Source organism: Gracilinanus agilis, chromosome 1 (genome assembly GCF_016433145.1).
Source record: "Gracilinanus agilis isolate LMUSP501 chromosome 1, AgileGrace, whole genome shotgun sequence".
Lineage (NCBI taxonomy): Eukaryota > Metazoa > Chordata > Mammalia > Didelphimorphia > Didelphidae > Gracilinanus > Gracilinanus agilis.
Genome location: NC_058130.1, coordinates 529,801,617 through 529,820,221, shown reverse-complemented (window position 1 = coordinate 529,820,221; position 18,605 = coordinate 529,801,617). Strand labels below are relative to the sequence as shown.

At 37.2% G+C, this 18,605-nt stretch overlaps 2 protein-coding genes across 2 annotated transcripts in view; one reads left to right on the top strand and one right to left on the bottom strand.

Annotated features, from left to right (window-relative positions):
* Positions 1-266: 266 nt before the first annotated feature.
* Positions 267-9,321, bottom strand: LOC123253724 (pterin-4-alpha-carbinolamine dehydratase 2-like). The gene is made up of 3 exons (XM_044682876.1): positions 9,255-9,321; positions 9,052-9,170; positions 267-584 (listed from the first exon to the last, which is right to left on the bottom strand). Exons 1-3 carry the CDS (start codon positions 9,319-9,321, stop codon positions 267-269), a joined length of 504 nt encoding a protein of 167 aa, XP_044538811.1.
* Positions 9,322-9,433: 112 nt separating this feature from the next.
* Positions 9,434-18,605, top strand: part of DSG2 (desmoglein 2) — a 38,064-nt gene continuing 28,892 nt past the window's right edge. Inside the window, exons 1-3 of the mRNA XM_044682867.1 lie at positions 9,434-9,565; positions 9,607-9,915; positions 10,224-10,308. Coding sequence (XP_044538802.1) covers positions 9,434-9,565; positions 9,607-9,915; positions 10,224-10,308 — 526 coding nt within the window. The remainder of the gene's footprint in view (positions 9,566-9,606; positions 9,916-10,223; positions 10,309-18,605) is intronic.

Below are 18,605 nucleotides of genomic sequence, written 5' to 3'. Positions count from 1 at the left end.
GCCTAGATAGATGGTCTCTGGCAATTCTCTATATCAATGAATTACAGGTTCAGTCCACTTATATCTATTGACCTATACTTTGGAATGCAGCCTCTGTGTTATCTTTTTTTTTTTTAAAGTTCAAATCATTTTAATAGTTAAGATCTTCTTTATCTTAATACAGAATAAATTAGAAATTTAGAAGTTAATTGGTCATGTAAGTTGTCTTCAACATCTTCTGTAGTAGAGACATGGTCAAGATTATTTGCATGTAGTTTTGCATGGCATTAAACAAAAGCAGCAGCTTTCTCAATAAACTGTGCCAGTTTTACATCTCTCTTGGTCAGTCCACCACAGTCGTGTGAAATAAGAGTTATCTGTACCTTGTTATATACATTAAACCATTCAGGGTGGTGATTCATCTTTTCTGCTTGTAGTGCAACTCGGGACATAAATCCAAAAGCCTGATTAAAATTTTTGAAACAGAATTCTTTATATATAGCATCTCTTTCATTTAATTCTGACCATCCTGAGGCTTTGAGGTCATGTATAACTTGATTCCTTTCTTCTGTTGTTAACCAATGAGGCTCCGGCAGTTGCCTGAACTACCAGAGGCGACCCATGGAGCTCGGAAGGGGGGGGGAAGAAGCCGCTGCGGACCCCGCAGCAGACAAGCAGGCATGAGTTCTCTCCTTCTGTGTTATCTTGAATAGGCTTCCCCAATGCCATTAACAATGTAGATTAAGAGATTGCAATCTACTCCATTGGAGGAATACCCAAAATAATGAAATCAGTTTTTTTTTAAGAAGTAAATAATAATAATAATTAATATACTTGAATTACATCCTTCTCAAGTTTTCCCAAGGAAAGTCCTTTATAAATTGTAAATGGTTTTGAAAATGTGAGCTATTATAATGCCCTTCCAAACCCAGCTAAGCCTTCTCTGCAACTTATTAGCCCATAGTAAATAAAGCTTGTGTTCTAAGTTACTTTTTCCCAATATCCCTGATCCTGTCACACCTTCTTGTTCTATTTCCTTTGTGGTTAACTTCATGTAGAATACTGTGGCTCAATTAAATAGTGAATAAAGATGTCTATATTGTTCTCTAATGCTATTTTGGAATATTTTGTCCTAGGTCTTTCTTGTCAAAAAGGATCCCATACTCATGGCACACTAAACAAGGTAAGAGACTACAACACTCAGCCCCCAAGTTATTTTGCATGTACATCCACTGGTTTCAATATGACAGGAGGCTTAAAAACTTCAATTTAGCACTGTCCTTCTACATTCCTCTCCTTGGGCAAAACTGTCAAAAATTCAAATTATTCATGAGGCTTTTCATTAGATAATTCTATAGGCATTCAATCATTGAGAAAACCTCCTTCTGAAAGCTTCCAGCAAACAGATTAAGTGACCTCTAAATGTAATGGGAAATCTATTTACTGGTTTTTTGATCTTTAACAGTTATTTTTTTAAGATGGCAGAAGGAAGGGAACTGATAACTGAATAGTGTGCTAGCAGAATATAACCTCTGTCAGGTCTTATGGGGTTGGAATAGCTTTAATTATGGGCCCAGAGGTAGGTCGAGTTTCAGTTGTTGAAGGACTGGCCTAACCAACTTCAGAGAAGCTCATTCCCCAGGTCGTCAGTGAATTCCAAGACTACAAAAACCCTCCTTGACAGAACTAAATTGTAGAAAGTTTACGTTTAGATTAACAAAAGGTGTATCTATCCATAGAGGGGGGAAAATCACATATCTTTAAAATATTAAGGTGAGTATATGTTTAGTAATAGTATATTACATTTTTAAGTGTCCCATAAATTTAAGGTGGATAAATAAATGACTTCTGTCTGAGAAAACCAAACAGTGTATTAATAGTCACTAATGTTTCAGACTAGCTATAAAACATAAAAAAAAAAAAATAGACATGTAGGGATGGGAAAGGTAGAATGGTGATACTGGTAGAGATGCTTCCCCAAAAAAGAAAAGGAAGAACATCAAAGAGTTATGTTAAAAATGCTCAGAAGAGAACAGAATAAAGAATTTTTGGGGTAGACATAGGCAAGCAGGACAGCTTTGCAGCATGTTGACTTTACTATAGTCATTTTTAAAAAACCTATATCCTAGAGATCCACAGTTTCCTATAAAAATCTCTTTTTCTTTCTTTTTAGTTGTATAATAGGGCTACCAAATATGTACAGTGTGCTCAGTTAGCACAATCCCCATGTGGAACAGGCCACGGAGTCTACTTCCATGAAGGCCTTTATATCTGCCATTCCAGCTACCTCATATGGAAATGATCTGAAAGATCCAGAGGAGAGGTAAATATGAAGGCTCATCCAGCAGCTATATCCCCTTTAGAAGTAAACCTAGTGGTGCAGAATGCTATCTAGAAACTACTTTCACTTTGAACTCACTCTTCTTAGGGATCAAGTAAAAGGAAGATTTTTGCCCCAAAATGTTAGTGCAAAATATTTATATTTATCTTCTTGCTATATTTTTCCAGTAGTTAGCCTGTTGTAAAAGTTAAATGGAACTAGAATGCTTATCATTGGCAGTTATTAACATTTCAGAGAATACACTAGAATGGGGAGCTTGAGCTAATAAAATCAAAGTCAGTTCCATTCTCTCAGGGAGCACCTCTAGAACTCTGACGGGGTGGGGAAGTAAGTCCAAAGTCTCACTACTTGTGAGGATGGGGTGAAATAAGGCCCAAAGCATTTTCTCCCACTATGAAGCTTTCCTTGTCTCTTTACTCTAATACAATTAAGGCAGTTACTTGAGCTGAGCATTGAAGAAAACTTGGGGTTCCATATGGTTAGAAGTGAAATGAGAGAGCATTCCTTGATGGGAATAGGATGTCATAGAAGGAGCAAGCAAGCACCCCCATTGAAGAATAGAATACACGAGGGGGAATAATGTATTATCAAAACGGAAATCTTTAAATGACAAAAAAGGAGCTAAAGATAATGGGGAACCACTAAAGCCTCATGAGAAGATGAGTGACATTGACAAACCTGGCTTTAGTAATATCAATTTACCTGCTGTGTGGAGGATAGATTAGAGAGGGAAAAGGTTGGCTATAAGGACACTAATTAGAGGAATATTACAATGTCCAGATAAGAAATAATGAGGGTCAAGACTATGCTTACAGTAATGTGAAAATAGATAGATGCTGAGGAGAACTGACAAAACAAGATATATAAGGACACATCCTTATATTTCTCTAACTGCCTCAGCCTCAGGATCACAGTTTTTAAATAGCAGATTACAGGTCTTTCTGTTCTGTTCTTTGGTCCAAGAAAAGACAGAATTATCTCCTTCTCTTCTGAGTGTTCTATCATACTATATGCCAAGATGTGGCTTTTATTTATTTGTATCTAAAAGTGAGTTATTATTTGGAGAAATAATGAAGTGCTGATGCCACCAGGATTCTAATCCAGTTTTAAAAATAAACTGCCTGGTAGTGATATGAAAGCCAAGAATTTCTTAAAAATGATAAAAAGAAACAATTTTAATAAACTTTCCATTTAAAGATGTTTTAAAAAAAACAATGGAATTGGGTGAGAGCATTTAGCTCAAATCATGAATCATGGATACATTCAGATGGATGTAGCTTTACTCAAAGTAAATAAATCATTTATTACATTTGCCTAATGTATATGTATATATGTACATATATATCTAAAAAAATTATCACAAGACATTATTGCCACTATAGAACTCCCAGATCAATATAGTAAATGTAGTATAAAGGGCATTCAGTTTTGAGCTGAGGACCTGGTTTCCAGTATCAGCTTTCCTCCTAAAATCCTGTTTAACTTTGTACAAATCACTTTAGGTCCATGATTCATGATTTGAGCTACATTGGAACAGAGTTTAAATGACTTGCCCAAGATCTCACATCTAGTTAGTGTCCAAATTGGATTTTAACTCAGGTTTTCCTGGCTCTAAGCCCAGAGCCTTGCCACCAGCTACCTATAAGCAAATAAATAAATGAATAAAACAAATGAGCAGGTTCCCTTTCCCTTCATGGGAAGACCAGTACCTAAGTAACCAGAATACAAAACAGAAGATAAGCACAGACTCTTCCCTGCCCCTCCTCCCCAATCTTATTTCAGTTATTGTATATTAATGATTTTGGCAAAGTTCAAGTCAAACACCCATCCAGATGCAGCAGGCCAGATGAGTCCTCTTCTCAGCTACTGCTGGCCAGGGACCTTCTGGGCATTCTTACAGCACTGCAAATCCAGAGTCTAGAACCAGGATGCTAGGGTGTCCTACTGACCTCTTGAAACTCACAAGAAAAAGAAAAGAACCAACAGGGGCCAAGGACTGAGGCCAATTTCACAGAGTCACATGGCACCTTGAATGGGAGAAGAATATACCTATAGAATGGTATTTCAGGAGATTCCAAAGCGAAGAAGCTTACACACAGAGCAGACAAAAGGGCTAAGATTAACTTAAGCTTTTGAATGACTTAATAGCCAGGAACCTTCCATTCACCAAGGTATTCCAGAACCAGTTATAGAATATCAATTCATGATCTGCAGTCTCTCTAAAGTATTTCCATCCTTTGTTATCACAATGCACCCAGAAGTAAGCTCCTCAGCCTCTCCATGTGGCATGATGACATACAAAGTGTTCTATACTATAATAAGGAAAGAGACAGGTAGACTATCAAGATACCAACAAATTACTCTAGCTCCATTGAACAAAATACACATGCCAAACCCCTAACATATATGGAACAGTCTATACATTTGGAAACAATTTTGTAGGGAATACAGAAAGTGAATTAATGAGAATTGAACACAAGGTCAAATAAGAAGCAGTAAAGGGTCAGCTAAGATCAAAAGAACTTTTTAAGTTATTAGTATCTAGTAGTTTGGAATGGCCAAACCATTGGCCATGTATACAATAGATAATAAATGTAGGTATTTGGTTTTTTAAAACTGAATTTGATTCATTCAGAGCCCTTATAAAGTTCTTAAAAACCAAATTTTAAATTTGTTTCCTGTCAAAATGTGAGATCAGAGGAAATGGTTTCCATCGCTGGCTCACATATCACTAATAAGTCCCTTAAAACCAGTTCAATAGTTTCTGTCAAAAGGACCTAATAGAGGGCAGCTTGGTGACTCAGAAGATTGAGAGCCAAGCCTGGGACAAGAGGTCCTGGGTTCAAATGTGACCTCAGATACTTCCTAACTGTGTGACCCTGGGCAAGTCACTTGACCCCCTTGCCTTGCCCTTACTGCTCTTCTGCCTTGGAACCAATACACAGCATTGATTCTAAGATGGGAGCTAAGGGTTTGAAAAAAAAGGACCTAATAAACCATTCTAAAACATAATGTATAGAACACTTAAGTGCCTACCATATACATAGCACTGTGCTAAACATTAAGGTAGATACCAACACGTAGCTTCTGCTTTCATGGACCAATTATCATTTAATAGGGAGATGTAACACATTCACAAACTATAATAAAGATAATGAATAACAAATGAATGAGAAGTACCAACCACGTACTATGATGTTTGATGATGTAGTGACCATGTCAGAATGTTGCTCAATGCCAACTACTTCACTCAAAGTTTCAGAAGATGAATGTGCTCTGTTGTAGAAGGATTTGCTACCCCCAAACTTACTTTGAAAAGCATCATAGGGAAGTTTAACAGCCCATCAAAAATGAGCAAAAATGTTCTCATATTTTCACCCCCAGTAAAATTCTGTCTCTTTCACATGCTGAAGTGAAATCTTCCAACAGTTGAAGGAAATCGAAGTAATTTTATATGTCTTGGGTTCAGGTTTCAAATGTAAAAGCACAAAGCTTCCTTTCCTTTTAGATAGATGATAGACCTACATACACATAAATAGACAGACAGGCACAAATTAGAAACATTAGAAAGAGAAATGATAGATAAGGACGGTTGTTAAATTTACTTACTATGTGCCAGGCACTGTGTTAAGCTAACAGAACTGCAGATTATTTTGGGGTGATGTTCTGATAAGGAAGGATTACACTCCTGGTCAGAAGGGTTGCCTTGATAAAAGGTAAAAAATCCCATCCCAATCAATGGTACCAGTAGCTATGATTTTTTCCTTAGGAGAAAAAGGAAAACAATGAAAGACCCTAGGAATTATTCTTACATACATTCATTTAAATATTTAAGTACATATGTATGAAGGACATACATATAAAATATGATCAAACAGGTTAAATATTAGTTTATAGTGCCAAAGGTTTAAATGAGGAAGGAATCTTACAGATGAAAATTTTTGATTTTACAAATGACAAAATTCAGGCAGGGGCAAATGAAATGACTTACACAACATTGTGGTGGAGCCAGGATTTAAAACCCAGGTCCTCTGATACTAAAACCAGCACTCTTTCCTATAACACACTACTAGAAAAAAATACACGTATACAAAATAATAACACAAGAACAGGATAGGAATATAAGACAGCAATTAAAAAAATGTAATGAGCAATATCTGATGAAGCACCAAATGAATAGTGCAGACAACAAATGCTATGCACTCATAAGAACAGGAACAATTAATCGTCAAGTATAAAATGTCTATTATGTGTCAGCCACTGTGCTTGAAAAATCTCTTTAAAATTCCTGCACCAACGGAACTTAAATTCTATGGAAGGAGGGAGCATAACATGAACACAAAAAAGTAAATGAAAAATATACTCAAGGTAAATAGAAAGTAATTTCAGAGGATTGTGGGAAGAAGCTTGGAGGGAACTTTTGAAGTGATTTTTTAAAAATTTTTAAATATATTTTTCCATATTTACATGATACATTTTCTTTCCCTCCCATCTTCCTTCCCACTCCCAGAGATGATAAGCAATTCCACTGAGTTACACAAATGTTATAACTTGATACCTATTTCTATAGTATTCATTTTTGCAATAGAGCAATCTTTTGAAACCAAAACCCCAAATCATGTACCCATATGAATATGTGATATCATATGTTTTTCTTCTGCATTTCTACTCCCACAGTTCTTTCTCTTGAACTTTTTTCTTTCTTTCATTCTTTCTCATACGTCCCTCAGGATTGTCCTGGATCATTGCATAGTTACTAATAGCAAAGTCCATTACATTAGGTCATTCCACAATGTTTCTGTGTAATGTTTCTCTTGATTCTGCTCCTTTCACTCTGCATCGGTTCATGGAAGTTCTTCCAGTTCATATAGAAATCCCCCAATTCATCATTCTTTACAGCACAATAGTATTCCATCACCATCATACACTACAATTTGTTCAGACATTCCCCAATCAAGGGACACCCCCCTCATTTTCCATTTTTTTGCCACCACAAAGAGCATGGCTATGAATATTTTTGTACAACCCTTTTTTATTATCTCTTTGGGGTACAAAACTAGTAATAATAGTATTGCTGGATCAAAGGGCATGCATTCTTTTTCTTTTCTTTTTTTTATTTTTTATTTTAAACCCTTAACTTCTGTGTATTGTCTCCTTGATGGAAGAGTGGTAAGGGTGGGCAATGGGGGTCAAGTGACTTGCCCAGGGTCACACAGGTGGGAAGTGTCTGAGGCCGGATTTGAACCTAGGACCTCAGGTCACTAGGCCTGGCTCTCAATCCACTGAGCTACCCAGTTGCCCCCCGGGCATGCATTCTTTTAAAGTCCTTTGGGCATAATTCCAAATTGCCTCCCAGAATGGTAGGATCAATTCACAACTCCACCAGCAGTGTATTAGCATCCCAATTTTGCCACATCCCCTCCAACATTTATTATTTTCCTTTACTGTCATATTGGCCAATCTACTAGGTGTAAGGTGGTACCTCAGAGTCATTTTGATTTGCATTTCTCTGATCAGGAGGGATTTAAAATACTTTTTTCATGTGATTATTGATAGTTTTGATTTCTTTTTGAAGTAATTTTTGAAGTAAACTAAGGATGCTAAGAAGCTGGTATGCAAAAGCAAGAAAGGAGGTAGATTGTCTCACACGTGATTGCAGATAGTTTTGCAAAAAGAAACTAGTTAGAATTGGTTGGAATGTAGGGTCTATGAAATGGAGTAATTTGTAAAAATTGTAGATAGAACCTAAGTTGCATTCAATTTATGAAGGGCTACAAGCGCCAAACAGGGGAGCATTGGACTGGCTAGCATACAGAGTAAAAGGGCTTAGGCTTCAGCTCCAGAGCATCCACCTAGAGAGTTGAACTGGGCCTTTTAGGGAGACTATGATTTGCATAAAAGAGGGAGGTGGAAGTGGGAAGGCCCAATGAGGTAGAGGGAAAAGAAAATATGAACAAAGAAGAATCACAGCCACTGCTCCCTGTATAGTAATTCCTGTGTATAATAATTAACTCTTACTTCTAACTTTAGAAGCTTCCAAATATTCTAAAATCTAGCTTTTATGAGAAAGAATATCCTTTTCCACTGTAGAAGTTTAAAGATTTCCTGACACCTAATTTTTCCTCCCTTTGGACAGATCCTAGTTTGAGCTAGGTAGAAAGAGAATTTGTTGCTGATAAATGGGCATATATATATATGTATATATATGTATGTATATATGCTTTCTTCAGAAAACCGAACCTAGTGATAAGAAAAAATTCTAAAAAGTTTTTTTAACTTATTTTTTCAACAATACAATGATCCAGGACAATTCTGAATCCAGGACAATTATGACAAGGAATGCTATCCACCTCTAAAGAAAGAACTGTGGGGTCGGATGTTGTTCAAAGCACAGTATTTTTCACTTTAGCTTATTTATGTTTTTATTTTGGGGTTTGGGTTTTATATAAGTATTCTCTTACAACCATGACCAATAAGGAAGTATGTTTTGCATGAAAACCCAGATCAAATCTCTTACCGTCTCCAAAAGGAGGGAGGGAAGAGAAGACAATTTGGATCTCATAATTTCAGAAAATGTATGTTGAAATGTTATTATTTGTAATTGGGAAAATAAAATCTCTTTGAATATAGAAAAACAAAAATGCATTCAAATTCAGTCTAGGTCAGTGGTAGCCAAAGGAATTCAGATTATTGCCTGAGAGCTTTTCTATTAATAACTCTCTTTCTCCCACAGCCAGATAAGCTTGTAGGAAGGCACAGGCGGAGGAAATGGTGTCTGGGGGAAGCTTTCTTTCTCCAGCAGCGGCCTGAAATACTTTATCGTCACTTCTCCCCATCTCGAAGCTTCTACCTAGGAAAGCAGCAATTGTTAAGCAGTCACGTCACTCGGTCTCCAAATCCGCCTATACCTGCCTGGCCCTGGGAGCACACACACCCGTGCACAGCCCACAAGGCACTCTCTGAGAGTCATCCGTCCCTAGCTGCCGGCCCCAAGGCGGCATAGTATTAATACACACACAAGTCCGACCTCAGCACCCGGGAGGGCTCAGTCCCAGATCCCGCGCCTCTCCCGGGACCGCCTCCTCCCAATCCCAGACCCTTAGGTTTAGTAGCATGGGGGAGGTGGTTCCCAGGAGGAGGAGGAAGCAGCGAGGCGGAGCCTGCAAGCCAAGGTCCCCTCTTTGGGGAAGTCACCGTCCCAGGTGTCCCTGTGGGCGTTGGGGGGCGGAGGAAAAGAGGAGAAGGGTCAGGGAACTCTTGCTTCCTTTGCTTTCCTTAACTGCCAGGCCCGCGGCGCCATTATCTCCGAGGAGGGCGGGACACACCTGGTCTCCGCCACACACCTAGGAGCTAGGAGGGCCCGGAGGGACTGCACTGTCAGCGCTGTTGGAAGTGGGGGCGGTGCTATAGTGAGCCCGGAGGGAAGCCAAAGGCCTGGGAGGACCTGCCCCGGGGCGGAGCGGGCAGCGGGTGGTGGCCGGGGACGGGTCGGGACTGTACTGGAGGCCGGGGCGCAGGACGTAGCTGGACTGGACTCGGCTATGGCTGCGCTCCCCGCGGCGGGAGCCCGGAGGCTGGGCGCGCTGCTGCTCCTGGTGAGTTGGGGTTCTCCAGGGGGTTCCTAGGGCTAACTGCACGCCCTGGCCCCCGCCTTCGGCGGAGGGATGGGGAACCACACCTGGAACCTGCTACGTCTGTCTTTTGAGTGAGCTCATTAACGAGCTTGTTTGATTGATTCATAACCTGCTGGAGCCCGCAGCTCTCTGGTTCGCTCAGCGTGCCCGGAGGCTGCTTAAAGGCTGGGGCAAGATGGTATCTCTGGGAGTGCCTCCGCTGCCCCAAAACGGATATTCCCCAGTAGTAAAGTGGGAGTCAGGGCTTGTCTATTCCTCTCCTTGTTCAGTCTTCCCGCCACACCCAGGCTCCGAGCTTCCTAAAGGCGAGTTTCTGGAGCCAGGGCTGCCAAACACCTGGGGCTTCGGACAGAAGCGAGTTTGGTTCTTCTTTTCTTTACCCGGGGCGGGTGGAGGGGAGTGGAGGCAGTTATTAAGCCAGAGCCCTGTCTCTATCCTTGAGCTTCTTAGAAGAAGCAGCTCTTTGTGGTTAGTTACCTATGCTGTCCACGCCCAGGCAAGGCAGCCCAATGGAGGACTGGGCCAAAGCCAAGTACTTTGGTTTCAGTCAGTTCCACTCAGCAAGCATTTATTAAGCACCTACTATGTCCGGGGCATTTCTAAATACCAGGGACGAAAGGATAAAGACAAAAGGAAACGGGTGCCACCTTCTCCTTTCTTTCAACAGGGCTAAAAGCCCTTGCTTATTCAGACACATTAAATCATTTATAACTTTAAAATTGTGTTTCATATTCCAAGGAAACAAAAGCAGACAAAAGTTCTTGGTAGTGTATGAAGGTAGATATTGAGATTAGTCATTGAACACAGACCTAGGATATTTTTGATGTTTAATGTTTATTAGTTACTACTAAATAAGAACTTACATTCTAGATTTAGGATACAAATGATTTGGTTTTTCATAGAATACTGGCTACCCATGAAATTTTTAAAAACCGAAGTAGCTGGTAATGACAGTCTCTTGAGCCTTTTCTAGCACTTTGCTGCTCTCTCCATGTATTTTTTTTTTATTTATTCTAGGTATCTTGTATGTGTCATCCTTTTACTACTATACTGTAAGCTCCTTGAAGGCAAGGATCAGTCGCCTAGATGTTGTATCTTCCCCATTGATCCCCTAGAATAATACTTTTAAAAAGTCAAAGAAAGCCAACTTTTTTTTTTCTTTTAAACCCTTATTTTTCGTCTTGAAGTCAATATTATGTATTGGCTCCAAGGTAGAAGAGTGGTAAGGGCTAGGCAATGGGGGTTAAGTGACTTGTCCAGGATCACATAGCTAGGAAGTGTCTGAGGTCAAATTTGAACCTAGGACCTCCTGTCTCAAAGTTTGGCTCTCAATCCACTGAGCCATTCAGCTTCCCCCCCCCTCCCAACTTTTTTCACATTGGGTACTTAGCCTTGGATTAGGGATTCTTTAACCCGAGGTCCTCTTAACTGTTTTTTTAATTGTTTGATAATTCAATATAATAATGTTTCTTTTATAATCCTATGTATTTTACTTTTGTACTTAAAAAATATCCTGAGAAGAAAGGAGCTCCCAGCCTTCACCAGACTGCCAAAAAGGCAAATGACAAAAATCAGTCAAGAACTCCTGGTCTAGGTGATCAGTGATTGTTAAGCTTATTTTCCATTCTCAAAACTGGATTTGTCTCTCAAAAAAATACTGCTTAAGTGTAAATTATAAAGATGAAGGGAAATAGTTTGTTTCATAGAATATAAGCTACTTGAGGTCAGACTCATTTCCTCTCTGATCTCTACCAGTTAGTACAGTGCCTGACATATTAAACTAAATAAATAAAAGCTTGTTGACTGAATCTGGCCGAAATAGCCTAATTGGTTTTTACTGTTTTAAAAACCTGTTTATTTTTTAACTTATTGCAAATGATTAAAAATGTATAAGATATTTTTGTCTGTTTCATCAAAATAATTTTAGCCAGAATACATGAATGTTAATGTGGGGGAGTATGTTTCCTATTGAAGGATTCTCTGACCTCATACAGGGGTGGTCAAAAGGAAAGAAGGATACTCTATTCCAAATATCTGCAAATATTTGTTTCAGTTAGCTTTGGTAAATAACAAAAATCATTCAGCATTGTTTTAATTTTCTAAAATATTTTTTAATCTGTTGTTTCCAAATGAATGATACATAACTTTCCTTAGAACATTGTGTTTATTTCTAAAGTAGCATGTTTATATTAACTTACAAAAAATTTATTTTAGAGGAAAAAAAGTAAAATCAGCTCTTACTGTTATGATATAAATTAAATTCTTGACTGCAATCATGAATAATTTTCCACTTAACCTTTTTTTTTTTACTTGAATTATCTAAGTAATTGATTGCTTCAATACTTTGCTAGTTTTTTCTTTCATTATCTGAACAATTCATCAACCCTCCATTTTACCTGTGGTAAAGCCCTTGAACATTCAGACACTATTATTAAAACTTTTATAATTTTAAAACTGTGCTTCATTCATGTGTTAAGAAACAACAAAGCAAACGTAAATTCTTGGTAGTATATAATGATAGTAGACATAGAGATTAGTAAGTGAGGATGATTTGTTTAGTCATTTTTCAGTCATGTCTGACTCTTTGTGACTTCATCGAGGGTTTTCATGGCAAAGATACTGGAAGTGGTTTGCCATTTTTTTCTTTGGCTCATTTTACAGGTGAGAAGCAACTAAGGCCAACTACAGTTAAGTGACTTGCCCAGAATCACACAGCTAGGAAGTGTCTGATCGAACTTGAACTGAGGGCTTTCTGTCTCTAGCTTTCAATACACTGAACTACCTAGCTGCCCCCTAACTTAATAATTCTTGATGTCAAGTCCTGCACTCTTTATCTACTGTGCTACCATCAGTTATTGATCTCTAAACACTGACATTGGCATAAATCCTAAAATCACTCTAAAATGATGGTCCATTGAATATAAATTTAATTTAACCTATAAATGCATCCATAATTATTTGTTTATAAGATCACAGATTTCTAGGTGCTAGGGATCTTAAAAGCTATAAAGCCTAACTCATTTATTTCCCATAGCCATCGAGTTGTTGGGGGTTTTTTTTAACAGCTTTTGAAAGGAAGTCTTTTCTGCCTCCAAGTCCAAGTCCAAAATTCTTTCATTTGGCAATCCTTAAAAGAAACTATCTATGGGTTTGATATTAGAAAGAATGCTTGTTTTATTTTATTTTTTAAAGACAAACATTAACCTGGTGTAGTTCTGGTGCTTTTTTGATAACATAAATGAGGTACAAAATACACAAGGTTTATTTTAATAGAATGAGAACCAACATATATATATTCAGCTATAAAAATAAGTTGGTAAAAATATTACTTTTAATAGCTTCTCAAATTGTTTTTTTATTTAGTACCATATGCCATTGAAAACTAAAAGCATTCTACAATGTAGTATGACAAGCTGCTTGTACATATTTTTATATATTTTCGGTTAAGAGATAGTTCATTCTGACAGGCTTTAAAATAAGCCACCTGCTGAAGTATAACACAATTGTCAGGATTTCTGATAAAATTTAAGGAGCTGACCCTAGTTACTGACTTCAAGAATGATTTGGGGAATCACTTCAACTCTTGGAATATAATTGAGTTTATTTTAAAATAATAGAACTGGGTTATCTGATGACCATGAATCGTGGAGTTTAAATGGGGGTGGGTAACTTCATCTTTCCCTTGGGGGACAGAAAGCTAATTGTGAAATTAAAATATGAGTTTATGAAAAAGTTAGTAGCAATAGCTAATAGGTGTGAGAGGGAATTTCCCTTTGCTGCAAACCTGTCTCTCCTTCCCAAAATTCCCTCTCACACAGGTGAAAACAGGGCTCAAAATAGGACACATTTTTCAATTTTGCCAAAGGCTCTTGTTTCTCTTGGTACTTGGGAGGCTGCAATATTTACCCTCTACCATCTCTTCTTAGTCTCACAAATGTAAGCCTTTCCAGTTCAGCATAGTAGCCTCTTGTATGATCTCTATTATTTCCCTTCCCCTTCTAGGAGAAGGTGGGGGGCCCCAGGAGAGGACTATTGACCAAATACTTAAAATTTCTCTGAATTTTAATTAAAAAAAAAAAAAAGCCTTTTTTCCTGGTACCAGGGACTTAAGAGGGTGAGCAGCATCTGGCTAGCTGGCTCAGCCTGCTCTAGAAGGAGACACCTGAAAGAACTAGCCAGCCACATGTGGCTCATACTGTTCTCTCTGTCTGTCTGTCTCTGTCTCTCTGTCTCCATCTCTCTTTCTCTCCCCTCCATCCCATTCTTTGCTATTACATTAAATTTTTCTGTTAACATTTAAAATTTTTTGATAGTTTAAAATTTTTGAGTTCTAAATTTTCTCCATTCCTCATATCTCTCCCATTCTTGAGAAAGCAAGCAATTTGATATCAATTATACATGTGAGGTCATGTAAAACGTATTTCCATATTAGCCATGTTATGAAAGAAAACAGACAAAAAAAAACAAGAAAAATAAAGTTTAAAAAAGTATGTGTCAACCTGCATTCAGAAGTCCAACTAAATGTCTCATTAAGACTAATGAAAGAAAAAAATTAAAAACAAACAAACAAATAAAGACTAATGAAAGAGCTGTAGACTTTTAAGGGTTGAGGACCCATTCTTAGTTTCACCAATTGAACTGGCTGGAATTAGTAGATGAATTCAGTATTCCTGTCAGAAGGAGACAGCCTCTTATACAGCTTGGACACATAAGCTGCTTCTATTATTAATATTCTTCCATTGTGTAGAATTGGTCTTTGTTTTGTATTAAATGGAAACTAAAAAAAAAAAAATCCCAAAAAAAACCAAACAACTAGACTTAGTTTTTTACCAGTCAGCTAATGACACTAATTCAGAAGAAAAGACCCAAATCGACATTTGTTTAGTTGGATGTAAAAATAATAGTATCCAAATGTAAGTTGATCCACATTGTTGGGAGGTCTGAGAGGGAGAAGATAGTTCTTCAATAGGAGATCTACAAGCATCAGCATTTTAGTAAATTAACAAAAATGGTTTGTAACTAGAACAAAACAGATTCTCTTAGTCACACTAAACATGAGACCAATAAATGTGTTTATTTAGAAGGCAGTAACCATGTAATAAATACCTTGAGATATATTTGGCTAGGGGTTACATTGACCCTTACTTAAAACCAGTATTTTTACATTTTGTGGATATCTGTATAATGCCAGACCATCAGTCTTTCAGCCCTCAATCTCCTTACATGATTGGCTCATCTGCTTTTCCATCAATGCCTTGATCATCATTGAAAATGCCCCTACTATTTCCCAACTGCTTATCTACCATATGAGAGTTTAAATCATTGTGCAGAATCACAAGATCATAGGTTTAGAGCTGGAAGAGACCTTACAGGTTACTTAGTCCAACCCACCTTATTTTACAGATGAGGAAACTGAGGCTCACAGAGTTTAGGCAACTTGCTCAGCATACCAAGTGGCAGAGTTGGGATTATTGGCTTTGTTTCACTTCTTATTTTTCCCATATTTCTTTAAATTCCTCAGATTCCTTATTTCTTATAATCTGATGATCTGCTTATATTAATATACCACAATTTATTCAACCATTTTTAAATTGTTGAATATATACAAACCAGGCCTTTAAAATCAGTTGATAAAACTTTCATTCAAGTAGATCTTTATGGTTTACAAGACAAGAGAGAAGGAAACAAGCATTTATGAAGTGCCAACTAGTGCAAAACACTGTGCTAAAGCACTTTACAAATATTATCTCATTTGCTCTACACAACCACCCCAGGAAGTAGGTGCTATTATTTTTCTCATTTTATAGTTGAGGAAACTGAGGCAGGCAGAGGTTAAGTGACTTGCCCACGGTCACACAGCTTGTGTGAAGCCAAATTTGAACTCTGGTCTTCCTGACTCCAGGCCCAGTGCGCTATACATTTAACTACATCACTTTGTATCCCAGAGCATACAGATGCAAAGAATGAAATAATCACCACTCTAGGAGTTTACTTTTTATTTTCCGTATCAAATGCCTTTATTTACAGGTGGGCACTATTTTATAAATATGTATAAAAATGCAAGTGAATCCCTGTATTGCTATGTACACAAATTATTCAGCTATTTAATACAAGTAAAATTCTTTGCCACAAAATGAGGGTATATTTATCTCCTAATTTCAGCTTTTTTTTTGTATATATACAATATATACCCATGTGTTTTATGTTACTCAACAAAACCTACAGTTAATTTTTTTTAATCTGTAACTTGCATGAAGTCCATTTTCTAAAGAAAATCCCTGTCTTTTTGAGTCACACTTAAGGATACTTCTAAAGATGCGTGAAGTTGAGTTTCATCTAGTACACAAATACCTGGGAAACATACAACATAAAAACTATTTTTATTAAAATGATTACTTACATTACTGCAGAGAATTAGGTGGTTTTTTTTTCTTTTTTTCAAGATGCTTACTCCATAACACTTAAACCAAAATATTGTTTCTTAGTTGTAGGGGGTTTTTTTGTCAGTAGTTTCCAAAACTTAAATCAAATTCTCACTGACTTATTTAGGATGTAAGGTAACAACTGAGCACCAAGTGAAGAAGTTTAACAAAGATTTTCAAAAATGAAAATAACAAAGCAAAAAAACAGGAATGTTTGGACCCACTGCCACCAATACCAACTCTTTCATACTGCTATAGACATCCTAGAAGACTCTCTTTTCCTAAAGTGACCCTTCTGGCCTAGAGGCAGCATCACATGACTTTTAACCCTTGAAACCAGCCTAATGATTATGATACTCTTCTAGAAATACTTAGATTCCTAAAAGATGGTCAGAGGAGAACAACAATTTTTAAAATCATGTCTGATAATAACAATGATAATCATGTCCTATCTTGTTTGGCTGCTTTGGCTTTTATACTAATTCCGTTATGACCTAAAAGGTTTCCAAGTAGACTGACCAAACTCTTTTCTGTGCCAGATGTTATTCGATCCTTTAATAGCTGAAAAGAGGAAAAAACACACACACACACACACAAAACTAATCAAGATTGATGGAAATAGCTTATTGTGACTGCCTTAATGTGGACCCGACTTTGAAGAGAACCAATTTTCATAATATGCATTTCATAAAATTCATTTTTTTAAAAAAAGCTAAAGAAATCCCTTCCCTCCCTCTTCCCAAAAGTTCCTTAAATACTCTGGCATATTTGTTGATAGTTGTCTTGGAGGCCTTTCCTAGCAGGATAGTGATAAACATGGCAAATAGAGAGCAGGGACTTATTTTCATATCTCCCAGAGTTCATTTCACATGATTAGCTGCCCAGTAAATGTTATATTCAATCACTCTAGCCAAATGGTCTTTAATTCCCACTAAAACCTTAACAATTTTAATAGCCCACATTTAAGGTTTGTTTTTTTCAGGGGTAATGATTGACCTTGTGATTTAATTAAAATAGATAACTTATGGGTAATGAAACTCCCTAGCCCAGTCCAGAGACTCCCTCTCTACAATTTACAGTGGTAGAGAATTGTCCAGAACACTAAGAAATTAAGGACTTGCCTTGGAACATACAACTAGAATCTATCACTGGACTCGAACTGAGATCTTACTTTGTCCTACTGTGTCTGTATTGTGCTTTTAAAGTTAATATTTATCTCATAACAAGAAGTGGTAGGACTGTAGCATTGTTCCTCAAAATAAAAATAAACATTAAAAGTTAGTACTTCCTGTTTTATTAGATTCGTTTATCTTCATTCAATGGTATAAAAAATATGCCAGTGAAGGGTCTGATCTATATATATAATCTAATTAATTTTTATAGGTCAGACCCTTCAATGATATATATTTTTTGTTTCAGACTTAAATGCTTTTCAGCAATAATGCATTTTTGTAGGAATTTATTGAACAGTAAAAATGTGGTACTTAAATCTCTGTTCCATTTATTTCATTAAGAACCCTCACTTATTTCCTCTTGGCTTTAAAGAGAACATGTATCTTGGGTGGACTGTACTTTGTAATAATTTCTAAGGGAATCAATAGAGTTATGGTTAATTTCTTCATAGGAGGTGGCTTGTCCTAACAGGAATAGTCCTTGACATAAAAATTTTATGATTCATTCACTTAGTAACCATTTCTCACTCTTTCAGGGTGGTGACTATAGGTGTCATAAACCACATTTCAGCCCCAGGTACAAAAGGGCAACTTCATTGTATTTGTAGCTTAGAACTTGGGAGTTACTTGCTGGAGGTTTTTTCATATTTAGGAAAATTTCTATTTTCTGATAAGCATAGAAGTTGTACTCGGATTTAGGTACACTAGCTTATTTTTGTGTATATAAGCTATACTAGAATCTAAGCCTTATCTCATTCCACTTTGTTTACCTTAGGGTGCGTTACCTATGAGTAGATCCTCAGTGATTATTTTTGAATTATTGAGTGAGTGAAGACATAACTCAGTAGGTCCTTCCTAGGTTGTCCAAGAAATTAATGATGAACCAACCACAAAACCCTCTGCTTTGTTTTATCATAATTATTGTTATGTTTTTGTTCATTGTTTTGCTCATATCTCCAAAACTTAACTGGGTTATAATTTTGTTGTGATGTGCTCAGTAATATTCAATGAATATTTAGCAAAGAACCTTGCCTTATACTTCCCTGAGGAAGTAGAA

Coding starts and splice junctions, on each gene's coding strand:
- LOC123253724 (XM_044682876.1), bottom strand. CDS start 9,321: ATGCCGCCTTGGGGCCGGCAGCTAGGGACGGATGACTCTCAGAGAGTG. Junction 9,171..9,254: donor GCCTTGTGGGCTGTGCACGG/GTGTGTGTGCTC, acceptor CTGCTTTCCTAG/GTAGAAGCTTCGAGATGGGG. Junction 585..9,051: donor TCCTACAAGCTTATCTGGCT/GTGGGAGAAAGA, acceptor CGCCTCTGGTAG/TTCAGGCAACTGCCGGAGCC.